The sequence below is a fragment of the Carassius gibelio genome, chromosome A2 (assembly GCF_023724105.1).
Source record: "Carassius gibelio isolate Cgi1373 ecotype wild population from Czech Republic chromosome A2, carGib1.2-hapl.c, whole genome shotgun sequence".
Taxonomy (NCBI): domain Eukaryota; kingdom Metazoa; phylum Chordata; class Actinopteri; order Cypriniformes; family Cyprinidae; genus Carassius; species Carassius gibelio.
The window spans coordinates 27696186-27716022 of NC_068372.1; the positions used below are offsets into that span (position 1 = coordinate 27696186).

Sequence of the window (19837 nt, forward strand, 5' to 3'; positions counted from 1 at the left end):
GTGAGGGATTTCCATCCGCTGTGTCTCTGACTGCTGTTTAAAGCATTTCATTTTAACGGCTGTTAGCACCATCAGCCTGCCAACAAAGACTTGGACGGCTCCTGTGTTATTCAGGCCTCGTTGCTTGAGTGTGTGAGAGAGGAAGGAAGTGAGAGAGTTTGTGAGGTGTGTGTGTTCCATTAATAAGGAACAATTGAGGTGGTATCACTGCCTATTAGGTTTAATTTAGAGCTATCACAAAACGTAATGTGTCTGTGGCTTGGTCACGACCCCCTTAAACCAAATTACAGACCAGTTCTGTACTAGAGATGTCTTTTCTGTTGTAAAAACCCCACGGGAGGATACCTATCCTGACCTCTGACCTTTCCTTCGGGCAAAAGGGTTCAAGCTTGAGTGGGACAGGGGGATGAAGGAGATTAAAGAGAGAGAGAGAGCAGTTCTGAAGGCTCTAGACAATGAATGGTTTCTTTATGAAGCATTCAGAAGCTCTGTGTGCCCACCAGTACTTTTGTCCTTTTAGTGCCCCTTATAAACAGCCTGGAAACACACACGCACACACACTAATACACACACCATTTTGTTCAATATGATTTTTTTGTTTCTCAACTTAAAGGGGTCGTAACATGGAAAACAGATTTCCTGGCACTTTTGGAGTAAAATAGTTTGTTGTACCATTCAAAAGTTTGGGGTCTGTAAGATTTTCTTTACAAAAACACATATATGCACATTTTCATTTTTGAGTGGATTGATTTCTGAATTCTGTCTGATTTCTTAGAAAAGAAACTTCACTACAACAAGCTGTGTGCATGATTTAAGGCAACATTCATGACCGTAGCACAAACAATGCACAAACAATGCTGAAGTTTACTACCTAGGGGTTGGTGATTTGTTCGGACCCCTAACCTCAAGTGTAAGTAAGTGCAGTAATTGTGATATTTGTCCTGCAAGTGGCACTGTATATAAAACTTATAAGATGTGGCCTATTTAAAGCAGTGTTTTTGACAATGTTCTTCATTTTATGTGTGTGGTGGATAAACATTGTGTGCGCTGTGCTAATGGACTAATAGAGTCGCTCGGCTCTCTCTAATGCCATTGAGATTCATTTCTGTCTTATGAATTTAAACCCTCAAAAGGCCACTATTCATTTCAAAACCAAAGGCATCAAGAGTTCTTTCAATTAGTTTTTCCATCTCTTTTATTTCCGTCATCCTGAGGGATGTCTTAATTACATTATTCATTGTTTCATCTCATTTAAGTGGTAATGCGTGTATTGTTGGGGACATGTTGAAAGCAGAAGAAGGGATGATAGAGAAAGTTCTCAAACAAATCCTCTGAGGCAAATCAATCTCCATCTCTGTCATTAAAACACTTCTGAATTTTAGGTTTTTAATGATGAAAATCATCATTATAATTTTTTTTAACATATATATATATATATACTGTTTTACACAATGAAGTGAAAACTGCAAACTCAAATCTGATTGGCTGGCTTTTCGGTTTGAGGCATACTTGAAAGCAACTGTATATTCTGTATTGTTTATGTTGTTGAAATGACCATTCAGGAGTTTTTAAAATGTTTTTATTCACCAAGGACCAGGGCATTATGGGAAACTAAAACAAAACAAAACAAACAAACAAAAGTTACTTGAAATAAAGAAAACTTTAACTGAGATTATACAAACGGGAAAAATGAAAATGGAAATTCAAAAAGAGTAAAAAGTATTTTCAGCATTGATAATAATAAGAGGTACTTCTTGGGCAGCAAATCAGCATATTCAAATGATTTCTGAAGGAACATGTGACACTGAAGACTGGAGTAATGATGCTGAAAATACAGAAATAAATTACATTTCAAAATATATTCAAAGAGAAAGCAGTTGTTTTGAATTAGAATAATATTTCACAATATTACAGTTTTGAATTGTATTTGTATTTGTAATGAAATCAGTACAGCCTTGGTGAGCCTAAACACTTAAATCTTTTGATTTGTATTATATTCTTAACACATATTCCATTGATTTCTTCAGTGTTGATTTCAAATGGACTGGGATCTTTCTACACCCTCACCATGATTCTCATTGATATTCATCAACCACTAAAAAAATCAACTATATTTGCTTTGTACCAATAGTTATGAGTATGGCTGTGTGAGACTGTTCAGATTATGTGACGTATGTAGCTTGACCGCGATTCACCCTCCACGTCTTGTGTGTGTTTGTGTCAGTAATATACTGCAGTAGGGAGGCCTGACACACTCATAAATTACTCAATTACAGCAATCACGCAGAGCGACAAAAAGAAAAGGACAGATGAAAAAGGAGTGTGGAAAAGAAAAGAGCAGATGGTGGCATCATTCTGGTCCTCCTGCTAAAGCCACCGACCACTCCTTCCTCCACACACTCAATGAAAAAGTTGCTGAAGATGAATTGCGGTGTGTGTGTGTGGGCTCGGGTCTCTTCAGTAATTGAGGGTTGTCTGTGAAAGAGAAGCCCTCACGACTCTCATCTGGTTTCCATCTGATTGGCGGAGATGAAAGCTTTTGTTAAACAGTTTTATGCCCCACTTACACTCACTCGTATAGACAGACGGTTTCCTCACACCTGTTAAAAGTCTGTTTTGCTTTACAGACAGGTATTGTGGGTTTTGGAAGCAGTCTGTTACTCATAAAGTGCCTAATAAATGTCAAATGTTAAGTAATAAACCGCTTCTGTTTTGCCTCACTCTCATGTGGAGTCGTCTGTGCAGATTGTTTCATTTTCATATGAAGTCATTGAAGGCACGAGGCATGTCGAACACTCAATACTTCTTTGTATCATTAAACATTTTTGCCTCTATATTTTCAGAGACTGTTAGTTTGTTATATGTTTTGCCCTAAAACCTGATATGCTGCCTACCTAGGCAAATTTTTAGGCATAATATTGGTGTGTTTTTTACAAGAAGGTTGTTTTAACAATAAACTGGAAACTTATGCTACACATTTTCTGGCCATAATCAATGTTCAATTCATTTTTTCAGGACAAAACATGAAATATAGAGGGTCTTAGTGTGATTTGAAATTAAATAAATACATAAATGACTAAATAAATGAGTTAAAAAAATCCTAATATCATTACTGTTTTCAATATAATAAAATATTCATTCATTCATTCATTCATTCATTCATGCATTCATTCAATCATTTATTTATTGTGATTTTTGAGATATTAGTTCTTAAAGTGTATGAGCTACAGTAGAAAATAAGTTGATCTAATAAGGGCTTTGGACAAGCTCAGTTAGCAAAATTTTTATCCAAATGGTATTATCTGAATGCTGTATATATATATATACACTATACATAAACTAAACATATTTTGTTTTTATTAATATTTTTAATTATTTTTATTTTATTTTGTCTTGCCAAATACTGTTTTACCATTTAGATTTAATTCATTTTAAATTTAAATTTAAATTTTAAAATTTAATTTATTTATTTTATTTCCAGTTAGTAATTTTAATGCTCCAACCAAGATGGCTGACAGAGGAAAATGTTGATTATATATTTCTATTATAAAATTATATATTTATAAATTTAGGATAATGTTAAATATCTCTTATTCAATACTAAAGCTAAATGATTTATATGGACATTTTTCAATTTAAAATACACAGCTGAATGCAATATTTATGTTTTGCATTGCAATTTTTTTTAGCTTAGCATCAGTTCTCTCATGCTTTCATGTGACAAAGGTTTTTTGTGGAACTTCTGTCCATTAATAGCATTTCAAATTAATCATTCATAAGGATTCATTGAAAGGGTGTTGTTTATTTTAAAATGTCAAAGCTGCTCATTAGCATTGTATTATGTTTTTTTCCACTGTTTTTATAACTTAACATCACTTCTCTCTTCCTGCCTTCACAGCTCTGGTGTGTCGCTGCCATGGCGACCCTGACCCCCTGCTTCTTACGGATCTTTGCTGTCCTCCAATTGGCTGTCTGCTCGTTTCCAGAGGAACCTGGCCCTTTAATCTCTGCCCCTGCTGAGGGTAAGAACACGCCCCCTCACCAATTACAGTCTACCAGTTAAGCAACACAAGCAGGTTCTTTTTCAGTTAGACATGATAAATGCCACATTTAGGATCTTTCATTCACTTATGTTTAGAGCATAACAGCACAATCAGCAACTACGATTTCTGCCTCATGAATTAGCTTTGAGAAAATCAGCTGAATTCCAAACTCTGCTAAGTTTCCATGATCATAAAATAGAAAACATTTTCTTCCTATTATTAAGTACATAATACATTATACATTATATAAATATTATATTATATATATATATACAGAAGAAATTACGTAATTTAGGTTTGGAATGACTTAAACTATAAGTAAGCTATAAAAGTAAGCTATATTTTCTTTTTTTGGTTGTACTGCCCCTTTAAATGTGGTAAAATCACTGTAATGCATACTTTCTTGTGGTTATGTTAAACAGGTTGTTCTTTTAAATGTACATATGGTTGACATGTGATGTGGACATGTCACACTGTTTGTAAATAGTTTCGCACATTAGCGTTTGTGAATGGATGAAATACACCATATGGCTGTGATCGTTTTAAAAGCCTTTTAACATAATGGTGTTAGAACAACCGACACAAAAACTGTGTGTGTGTGTACAAGCACCCGTATTCCCTATAGATCCCACAAAACAGAATCAGTGACATTGATGAACAACCACTCATGCATCTCTAATGATTCAGTAGAGACCAGGGGTTAAAGGTCATCCAGCACAATGTAGTTGGTGTTTATGTGGGTCACATTTTCTCCCCAGAAGGACAGTTAAACCTGAAATCACCTACACTGTGGGGTCCAGCCAATGTCTGCTCTCTATGAAGAAAACGGCTTAGTAGACATACTAAATAATGTCTTAATGAGAAAGAGGTAGAGGAAAGAAAATATCCTTCTCTCAGTGTAAAAACAACAGAAGTCAGTAAAGAACAAAATGAACATGGCGGGCTTGTGTGTGTGTGTGTGTGTGTGAATCAAAGTGAAATAACGTGACCTTTTAAAGGGTTTTCCACCCTTAATTACTCTTTCCAAAGCACAAAAACATTTAAACCCTTGTGAAATGTGTCCAAACAACTAGAGGCAAAGAACAGGCCAGCAACAACAACAACATCTCTATCCTTCTCTCCGTATAACAGTGGAATTAATTAGTAGCAGAAACTGTAAGAAATATCATTAGCTTTCACAATAAATCTGTGGGTGTCCTCAGGCTTCTCAGCCCTCAGACACAGAGTACAGATCCATCTGCGCTTGGAGGAATCATTCTTGTTAGTTTTTTCCGTGGTAATCGGTTTTCTAATTGTGTTTAACCTCTTTCCACAGCATTTGGAAAGCAGTTTGCTGTTGCTGGCGACTATTTTCAACTGCATTTTATGCAGGAGTGTAATGGGGATGTAATATAAAACGTATCCGCTTTGCTTTGATGTGACAGGACACTGGACCAATAGTCTGACAGTCAGGGCAGGTTGCATTTGTTTTTAATAATATTTATATTTTATTTTAATTCGTAAAATGTTTTAAAGAGTTTTGATTTTACTTTCAGTTAAAAGAAACAATGCTGTGTGCTTTTATTCATTCATTCAAAAAGAAAAGGGGATATTTTACACGAATGCCCTTGTAATCTATTCAGTATAATGAAAGTAAATAATTTGAAAGTTCTAAAATGACAAAAAAAAGCACCAGGAAAGCATATCATATTAGTATGCAACATATGTAACTGGTCCATATGATATATTCATAATGTGAACAAATCTATTTTTCTATTTTTTACTTTTTTAATGAATCGTTTAAAGTTCACCTATTCTGGATTTTTGAAAAACATTTTTCATGCAGTACAAAACAGCTTTAAGTGAATAAAAACATCTTGCAAATCTTTAAATCTGAAAGTGCACCGTGTATTGTTTCTTAAAAGAAAGAGTCGACTCTGAATCATTGAAACGAATCGTTTTAAAATGAATCTCAAGCCGTTTCATGTTGAGGTCAACCTGAATCATTTGCATAGTGTCCGCCCACTTGATGCTCTTTTGCACTGGTCTGAATGAAAATGCAAATTCATTCTTTGCCACTAGGTGCTGCTTTTGGTGCGGTAAAAATATTGGTTTCCCGTTAACACTGTACACTCAGCAGCACTGCACTCACAAACGCTGCTTTATCGGGCGTTACAGGCAAGTCAAATGAAAATGAGACCAATCAGACCGATCACTGCAGATTAGTGTCTGGCAAAGAAGGGGTTTGGAAAAATTAATCATTGAGCAAATCGGTTGAGATTCGCTTAGCAAGTAAGCTTTAAAAAAATGCATATTATAGACAATGAAAGTGTTTATTGACCTTGCATGCATGTCAAGCTCTTGTTTGGGACACCCAAAATCAAAATATGAACCTTTCATTAACCATAATAGTCGCACTTTAATGTTTTTTTTTTTTTTTTTATGAAAAAGGGTCTGAAAGTTTCATTAATGAATTGAACTAATGCAGTTCTTGAGTTCAGCTCACTGATTCAATTATTTAGTGGTTAACAGTTGACTGTAATGTATTGAGTAATGATGCGTATTCCTATTTCTCACAAAAACCTGTCGCATGATTTAGAATGTAGGACACAAGTTGTATAAACCAAGCTTATGATGCTTTTATGTTACCGTTGTGTCCTTTTTGATGCCTGAATCTTTATTGTCATTACTTTGAAAAGAGCATGCAGAATATTTTAGGAGAGATAAAGTCATACAGGTTTGGAACTACAAAAGGGTGAGTAAATATGACAGATTTGTTGAACTTCTGCTTTAAGACAGCTTGTTTTTGGGCTCTGCATGCAGAGGACAATGATGTGTGTACTTTTTTGTCTCTGAGGACTTCTGTCTCTCAGTGGTCCGGAAACTCAGTGTGAAAGGGGCATAACTCTTCTGGGAAAGTGATGGACACATTCCTGCCTGTGCTTTAGACTCTGTTTCCTCCATCTATTCTTCATGTTTTGGCTCTTTTGTTTGGTTGTCACTGTCTTCTATCTCAACTAGTCATTTTTCCACATTTTGACTTTCCTCTCTTCTGAATCGTCTCTGTTTCTGTATTTGTCAGTGGTGAGACGATATCCAGTGTTTGTGGGCCGAGCGCATCACTCTTACACCCGTCAGGAGCCACTCTACATTCAGACTGTCCTGAAAGTTAACCGTACACTCTACATCGGAGCCAGGTAACATCCAACTGCATTCACAACAATTCAACATGCAGGCTTCACATCAGAAATATTTGTACATTATATTTTGCATATTACACTTCTTTTCAGAGCAATCAAAATAAAAACTGTTGTGTTCATTTTGCATATTGCTGTACATACTGTACTAAGGAAGAAGTGAAAATTATTCTCTGTGGTAATCATTGTTATTAAAGTATGATATATATATTCATTTTTAAGCTAGCAAAGCAATTTTTTTTATTAAAATAAAATTATATCATTTTTAATTTTTAAATATTAAATAATATTGTATTTTATATATATATAAATGGTTTCTTTTATATTTGTATTTTTCTAATTATTTTTGTCATTTTGTTACAGTATGTGCTTTGTCATTTTATTAGTATTTCTATTTCTATTATTATTATTTTATTATTTTTTTTATTATTTTTCCATAATTAGGTTTAATTAATTTTTATTTCATTTTTAATATTTTGTTCAGTTTGAGTTTTTGTTTATTTCCAGTGAATAATTTTAGTTCTTCAACTTGCCATGGCAAAATGTTCTATTTTTGTTTAGTTCTTCTTCTAATATTTTAAGATTTTATGATATGATATGTTTTTAATAATTATAATATTTATTGTAGTAATTAACAACATGTTAACTTCAGTGTTGCCCACTCTGTTCACACAGCAACTTCACTGTATTTGGTTTTACATTATGAATTAATGTGACATGAGTACTATAATATCCTCTCTGTTATTAAAACCTTTCTATTTCGCTACACCATCTCGGTACCTAATTGGTCTTAAATGGAAATGACAGTTTCAAAAGCTCTGACATGAACACTCTGTTCTTCTAACTCAACACACTCAGCAGTATAGCAGCATGTTCTTTCCACGCATTCAAAGTGTGCATGTGGATGTTTTGAGGGGAAATCTGTGTCCAGTTTGAATGGTCTTACATTTATTTACATCTTTGAAATCCGTCACATAGACAGGTCTTCAAAGGATTTGGACTCCCGAGGGAGTTGACATGTGGTCCTAGTTAAGCGGTGGTTGAAAGTTAAACCCCTGTTCGCTGACCTCTAACCATTACACAGTCAAGCCACTTAAACACTTGCTTTCTCTGAAGCTGGGGAACAGATATGTGACCCTGGACCACAAAACCAGTCTTAAGTCGCTGGGGTATATTTTTAGCAATAGCCAAAGAACAATGGGTCAAAAATATTGATTTTTCTTTTAAGCCAAAAATCATTAGGATAATAAGTAAAGATAATGTTCCATGAAGATATTTTTAAAATTTCCTACCGTAAATATACCAAAACTTAATTTTTGATTAGTAATATGCATAGCTTAGAATTCATTTGGACAAATTAAAAGGTGATTTTCTCAGTATTTAGATTTTTTTGCACCCTCAGATTCCAGATTTTCAAATAGTTGTATCTCGGCCAAATAATAAATAACAAATAATAAAACATACATCAATGGAAAGATTATTTATTCAGCTTTCAAATGATATATAATTCTCAATTTCGAAAAAAAAATGACACTTAAGGTTTTGTGGTCCAGGGTCATATATATATATTCTATTTTACGTTTCCGAGCACTCCGAGCACATTGTGGAAAGTGTAAACTCTTATAAACCGGTTACTGACACCACAGAACTCTGAGGCTGACATCTCCAGAGCTGAGAACTCACATTTAGACTGCTCTCATAGACAGCTTGATGGATTTGTTTTATCAAAAGCCTTCAATGCTTCACTGTATTCCTGTAGGTGGTGAAATATATCTTCACAGACTTTCTGTCTTGTCTCAGTTTGTCACATGATTTTGGCTGTAATTTGATTTGCATGCTTCTAATATTCTCTATACTTTACTGACAGTGGTAAAATATTTGTATGTAGTCAGACATACTGAAACATAGAATTGTTGATAAATTATGGTAACTCTTTACAATTAGGTTTCATTTGTTAGCATTAGTTAACCTACATTATTTAACATGAACTATCTATGAGCAATATTTCTACAACATTTATTCATCTTAGTTAATATAATTTTTTACATTTACTAATAAATTTTAAAAAATCTAAAGTTGTTTGTTAATGTTAGTTAATGCAGTTTGAACTAACCTGAACAAACAATTGAGCGTTTATTTTAACATTTCAGTTTTAGTAGGCTAATTTCAGCAATTACTTTATTTCAGTTCAGTTCAACATTTCTAATTTCTAAAATAAAAAGTAAAAAAAAAATACTTTTGAGTCTAATTAAAAATTTTTAATTTATATTTTATTTTCTAATGGTTTAAGAAAATAATTCTTCAAATTATTTAGATTGTTTGAAGATGTCTTAAATTAAGTGCATTTTTAAACACAATTAGTATTAGTATTTCTACTCAGTTTTTTTAAGCATAATCCTAATTAATTTTTGGTAGATTTTATGCTAAAAACCAAGAAACTGTCATAATAAACTGAATATATTTAATCAAATTCAGCCTAGGTGTTACACGAAACGATATAGAAAGTCACTTTTACCAACAGCTATTACTCTATAATTATTATCAGATTAGATGATTTATTTTAGAATCTTATTTGTATATTGTATAATCATGATGTAGTGTGCACTTTGATGCTTCAAACAAAGGAGTGCTATATAAAATGTAGTATTTTATTCATGTATTTATTTATTATTGTGTGGTGAGCTCTGTTGTGACATTGGAATTTCCCTTTGGGATTAATCAAGTTAATCAAATCAAATTGTACATATATTTACTGATAACTCTACACAAATTCGCTTCTCCAGTCCAGTTTCATGGCCAAAATACTGATTGCATTTTTATTGTTTATTTATGTTTGTTGTGTGGTGCATACTCTGTAGTAGAAATAGTATATGATTTATGATTCGCCTTCTTAATGTTAAATTAAGGCCCATTTTTAATGTTACTGCTAATAATGGTGTGTGTGTGTGTGTGTGTGTGTGTGTATTGGTGCAGAGATGACCTTTATCGAGTGGAACTGGACCATGTATCTGGAGATGAAATGTTCTACAGCAAGGTGAGACCTTGTACCTCTCTCTCTCTCTCTCTCTCTCTCACACACACACACACATAATTGCATGTTTTCCCATAAATGTCGGTGATAATTGTACTCCTTTGCTGTTTTACAGAAAAGGACGTGGGAGTCCAATAAGAATGACATCCGCATCTGTAGAATGAAGGGCAAACATGAGGTGAGCGTTCAAATAACACAACGTTTTTTCGCATTTCACGGCCATTTTTAGAACCGTCTTAGCGAGGAAATTAATTCACAGGACTTTGAGTGATTTGCTATTGCCAAGCGCTTGATGTTTCAGACCTGTGGCAGAGCTGGAGACAGTCTCACACAAATAAATTCTCCTGGAGAGTAAATGTACGATATAAGGATTTGGCTTTTTCTGCTGGTTCACAAGGACATGTAACTCTAGCCTCTCGGCGGATGCTTTTAGCCTTATTACAGATGATTACTTACAGCCTTGGTTACTTATTGGATGTTATTGAGGGATGTGGATTTTCCTGTTATTTACTTGTGTTTTTAACTCTTGCTAAAATGTGATTTACTTTCATACCGCCAGTTATCTTTTATGGCTCTATTTGTGTTTTATCACATATAACTTCCCTACAGCTAATGTGTGTCTAATGTTAGACATGCTAGACTTATGTTAGCATTCAAACACTAATGCCATTCAAACTGTGTTTTTACAGTTACATTTATTCATTTAGCAAACACTTTTTTTCAAAGGGGCTTACAATAGAACAATAGAGCCAACAATATTCAAAGTATGCAATGCTAACTTCATTTGAAATGCTTAGAAAATATTTTGGATTAATTCCACACATTCGTAACTTCTGTCCTTCATCAGGTACAATATGCAAAAAAGCAGAACATAAGTGAACTGCTGCAGGAGCTGTCAGATCCAAATGTGCTTAATAATAGCCAAAACTGTTTCCAATTGTGACGCCAGTTAAACAAGTGATTCACATATAACCTGCTACAGCAAAAAGTACCAGACTATTGCCTTTCAGTAAAATTACATTTACCACCAGCTTTCCATGAACTGTATCAATATAGTAATTGCATTAAGGCAAAAATTCTACAAAAAGCCTCGTTAACTTTGCCTAATGAATTAAAATGCATAACTGGCATATTGATACAAAAGCACATGTAGACCCAGATTAATGTGCTAAAGATCATTTCAGAACTGTAGATATTTTTAGATGCTACTGTATTTCTTGATCTAAGATGATTTTAAGAAGGTGAGTTGGCACTTAAGCAGGAAATGTGGCCTTTATTGCAAGAGATCTCAGTCGACGGATAGATCATGTTAAGTCATTTGAACATGATTAATTGAAATAAAACTGAAACTATCTTCCCATAATTAGAAATACTTTAAAAAAAAGCTGTTGTCAAGAAAATAGAAAGTTTAAAGAATCCCTGCTTTTTTTTTTGTTCAAATAAATTTGCAGTCCACAAATCAAGACTTCAGTAATTATTACAATGATTATAATTTTACATGCTAAAATATAATAAAATAAAATATTTTTTTACAGTAAAATATAAAAAAGTAATATTTCTTATTTTGATTTTGATTTAGTAATAATATTATTATTATTAATAATAATAATACATATATATATATATATATATATATATATATATATATATATATATATATATATATATATATTATATATATATATATAATAAATATACTATCTATCTATCCATCCATCCATCCATATATCTAGCTATAATTTTATAGTCATATTGATGGAGTATAATCCCAACATTGTGGCCTAATTGCACAACAAGCAGAGCAAACCAAGATTTTTTTGTTTAGTTTTTTGTTAAATAACATTTTAATTATCGCAATTGTATGTTTTCCCGATTAGTGATTAATATTCATTTTATAATATAATGCCACGAGTTCTGTATTTTTAAGACTGCATGAAGTAAAAAAATCTTCAACCTTTGAAAGCACATCTCGAGTCCCTCAAGTTCCATCTAGTTGATTTTGAAAATGTGTTTTTTTTTCCCACATCCCTGGATCTGTCCTGCCCCAATAATTCTCCAGAAGTCTTTGTTCAATATTCTCTTTAACTTGAGCCGATTGGAGAGTTTGTGAAGCTGTTTTGTAAGCTGCAACCTCAGACTTGATTGTGTCTCTCTTTGATGTTTTTGTGATAAATCTGTTCTTATTCTTCAGTGCAGAGGCTAATTACCTTCTGCCTTCTGCCCACCTTCATAATGTAAGAGTCGTGCATTGCCACTATTTCACAAACCAGGCCGTTTTAATAGATGTGTATGACTGCAGGGGAGAGAACTTCAAGAGACTGAGTGTCAAACCTGGACAAGGATTATTGTCTGGCAAGAGGGAGCTTACAAATGAGACCTGTCTGCCACCCACCCACATGTTCACACAAATCTGAGACATCAAACACACACCTGCGAATCTCTGCCTCCGGCAAGTTCTGCAACAGGCTCTCACACTCTCCTTGCTTTCTCTTTCTTGGTCTTTCTGTGCTGTTTTTGTTCATGATCGCTAATTACCTCATAAACTATAAACTGGTTTTCCACAGCAATCAACTCTAATTGTGTGAGATAGACAGAATATTAGCATAGACGACCCAGAAATGAGTCCGTTTGAGACATATATCAAATTATCTGTCCTTGTGTCAGAGATCTGAGCGCACACCTCCACACACCACTGGTATCAGACCTAAAACTGAGACTGCTGGTCCATGAGCCATTTTTTGCACTTCATCTGCTCTGGAATAAGATTAGATGGACTCTAGGAGTGCTGTCAGATGAAATGTGTTTGATCTGATGTAGCATGTTCCTGCAGTAATTGTGGTCTTGCTGCTTGATTTAAGCTGACATGATTTCATAATGAAGGTGGAAATTCAATATCCTTATTCTGACTCCTCACACTCACACACACACACACACACACACACTTACTACAGTGAGGATCTGTAAAATAGCATTGTGCTCATGTGAAGAGAATTGTTTTTATTGAAATAAATCTGAAATAAAATAAATAAATATCATATGTATATGTTAAATATATAAATTATACTTATATGAAATGTTGCCTTTGCAATTAACAGAAAAGTAATGAATTGAAGTACTAAAATTACTAAAATGATAACTGAAATAAATACATTAAATAAAATTTGAATTATTTAAAAAGAAGCATTTAAAACTTACTTAACTCTTAATTAAAATTTAAACATAAATGAAAAGCACTTGAACTTATACTTAAACATAATTTAAACAAAAATGACAGTTAACTGAAATGTAATGTGTTGAAGTACTAAAACATAAAATGAAAATGAAAATAAATACATTTAATCTAAATAGAAATAGAAATATTTTTAAAAGTAAAAACAGTGACAAAATAATATAACAGTAACAAAATTACGTAACTACTAAATTAATACTATACTTTTAGTAAATCAAAAAAATGAATAAAAATGGCAAAATCATAAAGTATTACTAAAAAAAGTTTTACGTAACACTGAAACATGATGAAAAACATAGAACTATAAAAAAAGAAAACAAGAAATATTGCTATGCAATCAATTGAAATATAATACTTTAATAATTAAAGTACTAAAATTAGTAAACTGAAATAAATTAAATATAAATCACAAAATTACTGGAACTAACTAAATAAACAACTTAAAACTACAGTCATTGCATCACACATGTTTAATAATAGATAACACAATAACATCTTCAGAGGTGAATAAATGGATCATTTATAATTAATATGAATAAACAGGATTTGAATTGATGTCACTTGTGCTGCTTTGATTGGCTTTTATGAAGTGCAAGATAAACAGATTTCTACAGCAATAACACAGTGACTAACTACAAAAAGATGACATCTGCTGCCTGCGATACTCCTACATGGAGTATAGGAACGTGTGTGTGTGTGTGTGTGTGTGTGTGTGTGTGTGTGTGGTGTAATAGATACACTCACTTCCAGTATCTATTCTCTCTCTCAATGTGTTCCAATTGTCATTTTTATTGGCTTGAAGGGCATTGCAGGATGAGAACTTCATTTGTGGAGTCGTTCTGAATGAAAATGAGCAACAAGATCTCTTCATGAGCAATTCACTGAATATCTTTTTGTCCGACCCTGAAGAAAATGTTATTTCTCTGATATTGCTATTTTAGCTTTAGGCACTTGAGCAGGTTTGTCTCAGATGCTTCTTCTAAAATGTCTTAGGAGAAATAAAATAGGCACAGTGAGATAATCGTTTGGAGCTATAAAAATGCAGGAAAAAGTATGTGAACCCTTTGTTTTGTGAAAAGTATGTGAACCCTATATATATAAAATTGTGAACTGAAGGTCGATGTTTTTAAATGATATTAAAAGGCCTTTTACTTGCTTAAAATCAGACGACAGAAGGGATGCAGTAGATGGTGTACATCAGGTTTTCAAGGAACAACAGTTTTGATCATGTTGATCATTTAGAGGCCTTAGAAATGTGAGAATCTTTAAATGGTTAAGTGTTGAATGTGAACTAATCTGACAGCGAGTGGTTTTGGTGTAGAAAGAAGCGAAAAGCCAGTGGAGTGGGAGAAACGGTGAGTGAAAGGAGACCTGCAGAGAGAGAACAAGGAGTGGTGGAGAGTGAGGAAGGAGAGAAGAAAGACAGGAGAGCAAGGGAATAAGGGAGGAGAAGTCAGACTTTGATCAGAGTAGAAAGGAGTTCATCACACACTCTAATCTGAAGGATAAATCTTGACACTTTCTTGATAGTGTTTCACAGAGACCTGAACCACGTGTGCTCTTCCCCACAGCGAATCCTGCTTTTTACACCTCAGACGGGCGTACGGATCGACCCGCGTGCATCTCTGATGAATTCAATTTTACAGTTTATGAAGCGGAACATAAGATCTCCCCACCCCCTGCAGAGAGTTTACAGCACACTGTTGTGCTCACGTTCAGCGGGATGTTTATGATGAACCTATCTTGATGATGTGAGCAAGGTATTGTGGGCAGGGAAACTGATATTAACCAACTAGATCTTTTATATTGAGTGTTTTTTTTGAGAGTTGTTTTGAGGTGCTATGCTCTTCTGGCTGGTTCCTAGCAACTCTCCAGTGGGTTGCTATGGCATTTTGGATGGTTACTACAGCTTTGCTAGGTGGTTGCTTGGGCCAGTGTTGCCAAATCCATTTTTTCCCGCAGAATTTGGCTTCTTTTAAACTGTTGCCTTGGGATGAAGAAAAACACCCCATTCCCCGGAATGCAATTTACACATTCTAACATTCTAAGATTAAACTTTCCATCGCCTGGAGCAGATTGACAGTCAGAGAGAAAAACAAACCAAATCAGTCACTTCATAACTGCTACACTTAATGATTAAAATTGATTTTTTTTTAAAATTGCACTGTGGATACTGGTGATTTTATTTAATTATTGAAATGTAGAAGGTTTGTTTTTCTTATTATGTGCTTAACATTATCTGTCCTATTATGTTGGTGCTGGTAGTAATTGTCAAAACAGTGAGTATAAAAAAAAAAAAATCAATAAGTGTTCTTGCCTGAGTAGACATTTCTCAGGTCTTTTCAGATTTGTGTAATATGCTTAATTATAACATCTCTAGTGTGTTTTTTCAAGGCACTATAATTTCCTTGAATATCTATAATTAAACGTCTTATACATAGTTTTTTTACAGGTGTCTTTTTTTTTCAATTCGTTCTGAAGGTTTTTTTCTCCATTGCATAGCCTCACTTACAATCACTGGCATCAGTCACAAATATTAAACATGTAGAAAAATCATTGTGGAAATGACAATGTTCTTGAATTGTAAAAGTTTATAATCTTTATACAGTTTCATCTACTTACTGCGAACATCAACTGAGCCCAACTGAAAGAGACCTGGTCCACCTACATTCCTAATCAGTTTATCATTCACCAGATAAAAACTGCAAGTCTGCAGAATTAGAAAAGTAGTAGTTAATCTCTCCTCATCTAAGAATGAGCAATAGTTTCTAGTTTCCCTCTGTAAAACAGCCTTAGCTGCCTTAGCAAGCATCATTACTATCATTGCCTTACATTACGATCCAATCAAGAACACAAAGTCAAGATATCCTGCCACACATTACATTATTCAGAGCTAAATATTCAGTTGCACTTGAAAATGTTGCATGAGAGAAGTTACATTTATTGTGAATGCTGTTTAATGATGTACTCAACACACATTTCTGTCTGGGTTCAGTTTTAGAGTGAAGATCAGCTCTATTGTCTTCTAATTGGTGGGTAATTATCGGGAAACGGTTGTTTAATTTTGCCACCATAATTTGCATTGTATCCTGATGATCACCAAGACAGAGGTGAGAAACTGGCAGTGTTGATGTGGTAATGTTAGAGCATAACTCAACAAATCAGGTGGAAATACTCACTATAATAAAAGGTGAAAGGTTGCGTAATTGTATATGCTCAAACACACACACTTTCTCTTCAGCTTATCAAAAATGAAAAGGTCCCTGTCCATTCTCTTATTCAAACACATGCACACACACGCTGTAAGTTGATCTATCACTAGGGAGTTTGTGTTTAATGCTGTGAGCAGCTTGAATGCATTTGTAACAACATCTCTTGTGCAAACACACACACACAGTGAACGCTGGAGTTGCATCTGTAACAACACATAGACCCTCGGCAGTCCTGCTAATCACCTCAAAGAGCCTGACCTCAGTGTCGGCCCCCTCGGGTTTCGGCTCCACCAGGAGGCCCAGTCAAACTCAATGGGGAGAGCAGTGAATGGGCCCTACGGTGGAGCTGCGTGATGGGGCCCACATGCAGAGGTTTCAGCAAAATACACAAAACCACTTCAAAACGTTCCATTGATGTCCGTCAAGGAACAAAGGCATTCCTGATGCATGAGTGTTCGCAGCTGGCTATCCAGTAGCTTTCAGGACTGCTTTTATAGCTGGACCCACATTGTGATGCATTCAAGTCCGGCTACTTCCTGTTTAAATCGAACTGTGCAAATCTATTCCAAATACAATGTAAATCCTGGGGAAAATGTGTTTTTGGGTGATGTCCACAGTGTGGGCTCTGTGGTGGAGCTGCAAGCTGGGACCTAATTATCTGGTGTCTGTCTTCCAAAACAAACACAGCTCTCAAAATAATGACGTCTGGGGGAAAATGACTTGTGAAGCTGAGTCAATATTTTCAGCATTATTCTTTTGTCCATCCTCTCTTACCCTTTCACGTGTGACCCAACACACACACACAATGTTTTGTTCATCTCTCTCTTCTTCACTCAAATTTTAATTAGGATTCAAACGACTTTGTTAAATGACACGAACGTCAAATGCTGCCAAGTCATTGTGATTCAAAGAGGATCAGTCTGGCAAAACAAATACACTGATGAGATATCATCACTGATGTTTCCACACAATAATTAATAAGAATACCCATTTCTATAGTGTTTATGCCAATTGAGATAACATCATTATACAAACTCTCACTCTCTCTTTCAGTTTTAATCCTAAAATGGTTTGTTTATATTCAGGTTTAAAAGAGATTTTGGATCCCAGATTCCCAATGTGCTCTCAGGCATTGCTGTATAATATAATAAAATATAAACAGGGCAAATTAATTTGACAATAATGTTTATAAAGGTATTTCATTGCATTGCATTTCATGGAATAGTACATCGGACATGGAATCATCATAATATCCTAGATTCTCGGACATATATCATCTTCCCTGCAAGGTTATTTTGCAAGTACTGTACCTTGCAAAATACTATAGTATGACAATATGTCATCATTCACTACTATGGTTAAAAGCTGACCTCAAAATACTGAAAACCGAAATATATCTGATGCAACCTCCATAGTGTTTTGTGAAGTTTGTAAATGGACATGAACCATAAACAAATTCGACCAGAGTAATCCTTGTCTGTTCTCTCTGTTTCCTTCAGGAGGAGTGTCGTAACTATATTAAGGTGTTGTTGAGCCATGATGGAGGGCTATTTGTGTGCGGGACAAACGCTTTCAACCCGCTGTGTGCCAATTACACGGTGAGTCTCCCCTGAGTTTAACATCAGCAAACATGTAGAGCGCAATTCTACACAAACAACACAAGATACAATTCTCTTCATCCTACTACATATAGTGCTGAAGAAATTCATCAGCATTTTATTGTTTTAAAAGGTAGCAAAGCAAACATCTAGATTAATACTGCTGTTTTGATTAAGCTACATATTCAGTGTTGTTTGCAACGTCACCCACCTCACAGTTTTACTACTAAAATAAATGTTCTTTTACAGTCCAGTTATTCAGAAATGCTTTCTAAGTCGGATCCACTGAATCTTCAGAAAGAATTGGTTCAGTTGAGCTCATATGCATGTTAACTATGGATTAACAGTAATGACAGTGGATCAGTATTGATTGAAGTTTAATTGATGTAATGATTAAAACTCAATAAATGGATGCACATAATTACATAGGAGAACCTGAAGAGATGCTCATTTGAATTGAATTGAAAGCATGAATGCATATGTATATAGTTTTGTGGGTGAATTTTTAGGAACATGCCTGGATTATATATCACCCCCAATTTAAAGGGAAACAATAAGAAACTATTTTGCATTAAGAAAATGAAGAATTAATATTGAAGCCTATTTCCACAATATAATAACAAAACAAAAAAATTATGAAAGGCTGTGACTTTTTATCTCATAATTCGTTTCAAGATATAAGCAAGATATAAACTAAACTTGATATAAACTCAGATTTCGAACAGATTTATTTTTCTGGCAAAACTTTGTTTACATCTCACTTTTTATTTTCTTAGCCACAGAAGAAAAAATAAAAAAGATGGTTGTGGCTATTTTATTTATCACTTTTTTTTTTTTTTTTTATATCGCAATTCTGAGTTTATATATTCTAGTCCTTTTTTTTTTATCCATGACGGAAATGGGCTTCCATACACTAATGGCCAAATATTTTTTTTTTTTTTTTTACATGATCACTTGGTCATACGGTATTTAATGCTTCATCTACTTAATACAACATATATTTTCTTTTTTTCCTTTGAATTTGGGGTAAAATCACATGGATGCTTCATGAGAGTCACCCTTTTGTTTTGAGCAGAATTTCTAACCAATTCTAAACCACATGATGTTGTTAAATCTTCAAACCTTTGTTTTTACAGTATATTTCAACAGCAGAGCTTATTTATTGTTTCATATAAAATTGAAAAAAAAAAAACCTTTCTGGAGACAGTTTGGTAGGTTTGTTTTATTTGTAAGATAAATGGACACGTGCTATAGTTGTCTCACGCTCACTAACACTCTGGACTGTTGCTGGAAGCGTGTAGAAATAGATAGCAGCACTTGTGAATGTGTTTGGAGATATGTGTGGTTTATAGCAGCTCTCATCCTCTCAGAAAGTGTCGTATCCCGTCATCACAAACAGTGTGTGTGTGTGTGTGTGTTCAGAGAGACACTCTGGAACTGGTCGGCGAGCCCATCAGTGGAATGGCCCGATGTCCTTACGATCCCAAACACGCTAACGTGGCTCTGTTTGCAGGTAACCCACACACTTTCCTGGCTAAGTGTGTACTG

The 19837-nt window shown here is 34.3% G+C and overlaps 1 protein-coding gene across 1 annotated transcript in view; it reads left to right on the forward strand.

The window, feature by feature from the left end:
* Positions 1 to 19837, forward strand: part of LOC127935818 (semaphorin-6B) — a 101339-nt gene that overhangs the window by 53665 nt on the left and 27837 nt on the right. The window contains exons 2-7 of the mRNA XM_052534012.1: positions 3899 to 4022; positions 7105 to 7219; positions 10193 to 10253; positions 10366 to 10428; positions 18191 to 18289; positions 19712 to 19802. Coding sequence (XP_052389972.1) covers positions 3917 to 4022; positions 7105 to 7219; positions 10193 to 10253; positions 10366 to 10428; positions 18191 to 18289; positions 19712 to 19802 — 535 coding nt within the window. The 5' untranslated portion in view covers positions 3899 to 3916. The remainder of the gene's footprint in view (positions 1 to 3898; positions 4023 to 7104; positions 7220 to 10192; positions 10254 to 10365; positions 10429 to 18190; positions 18290 to 19711; positions 19803 to 19837) is intronic.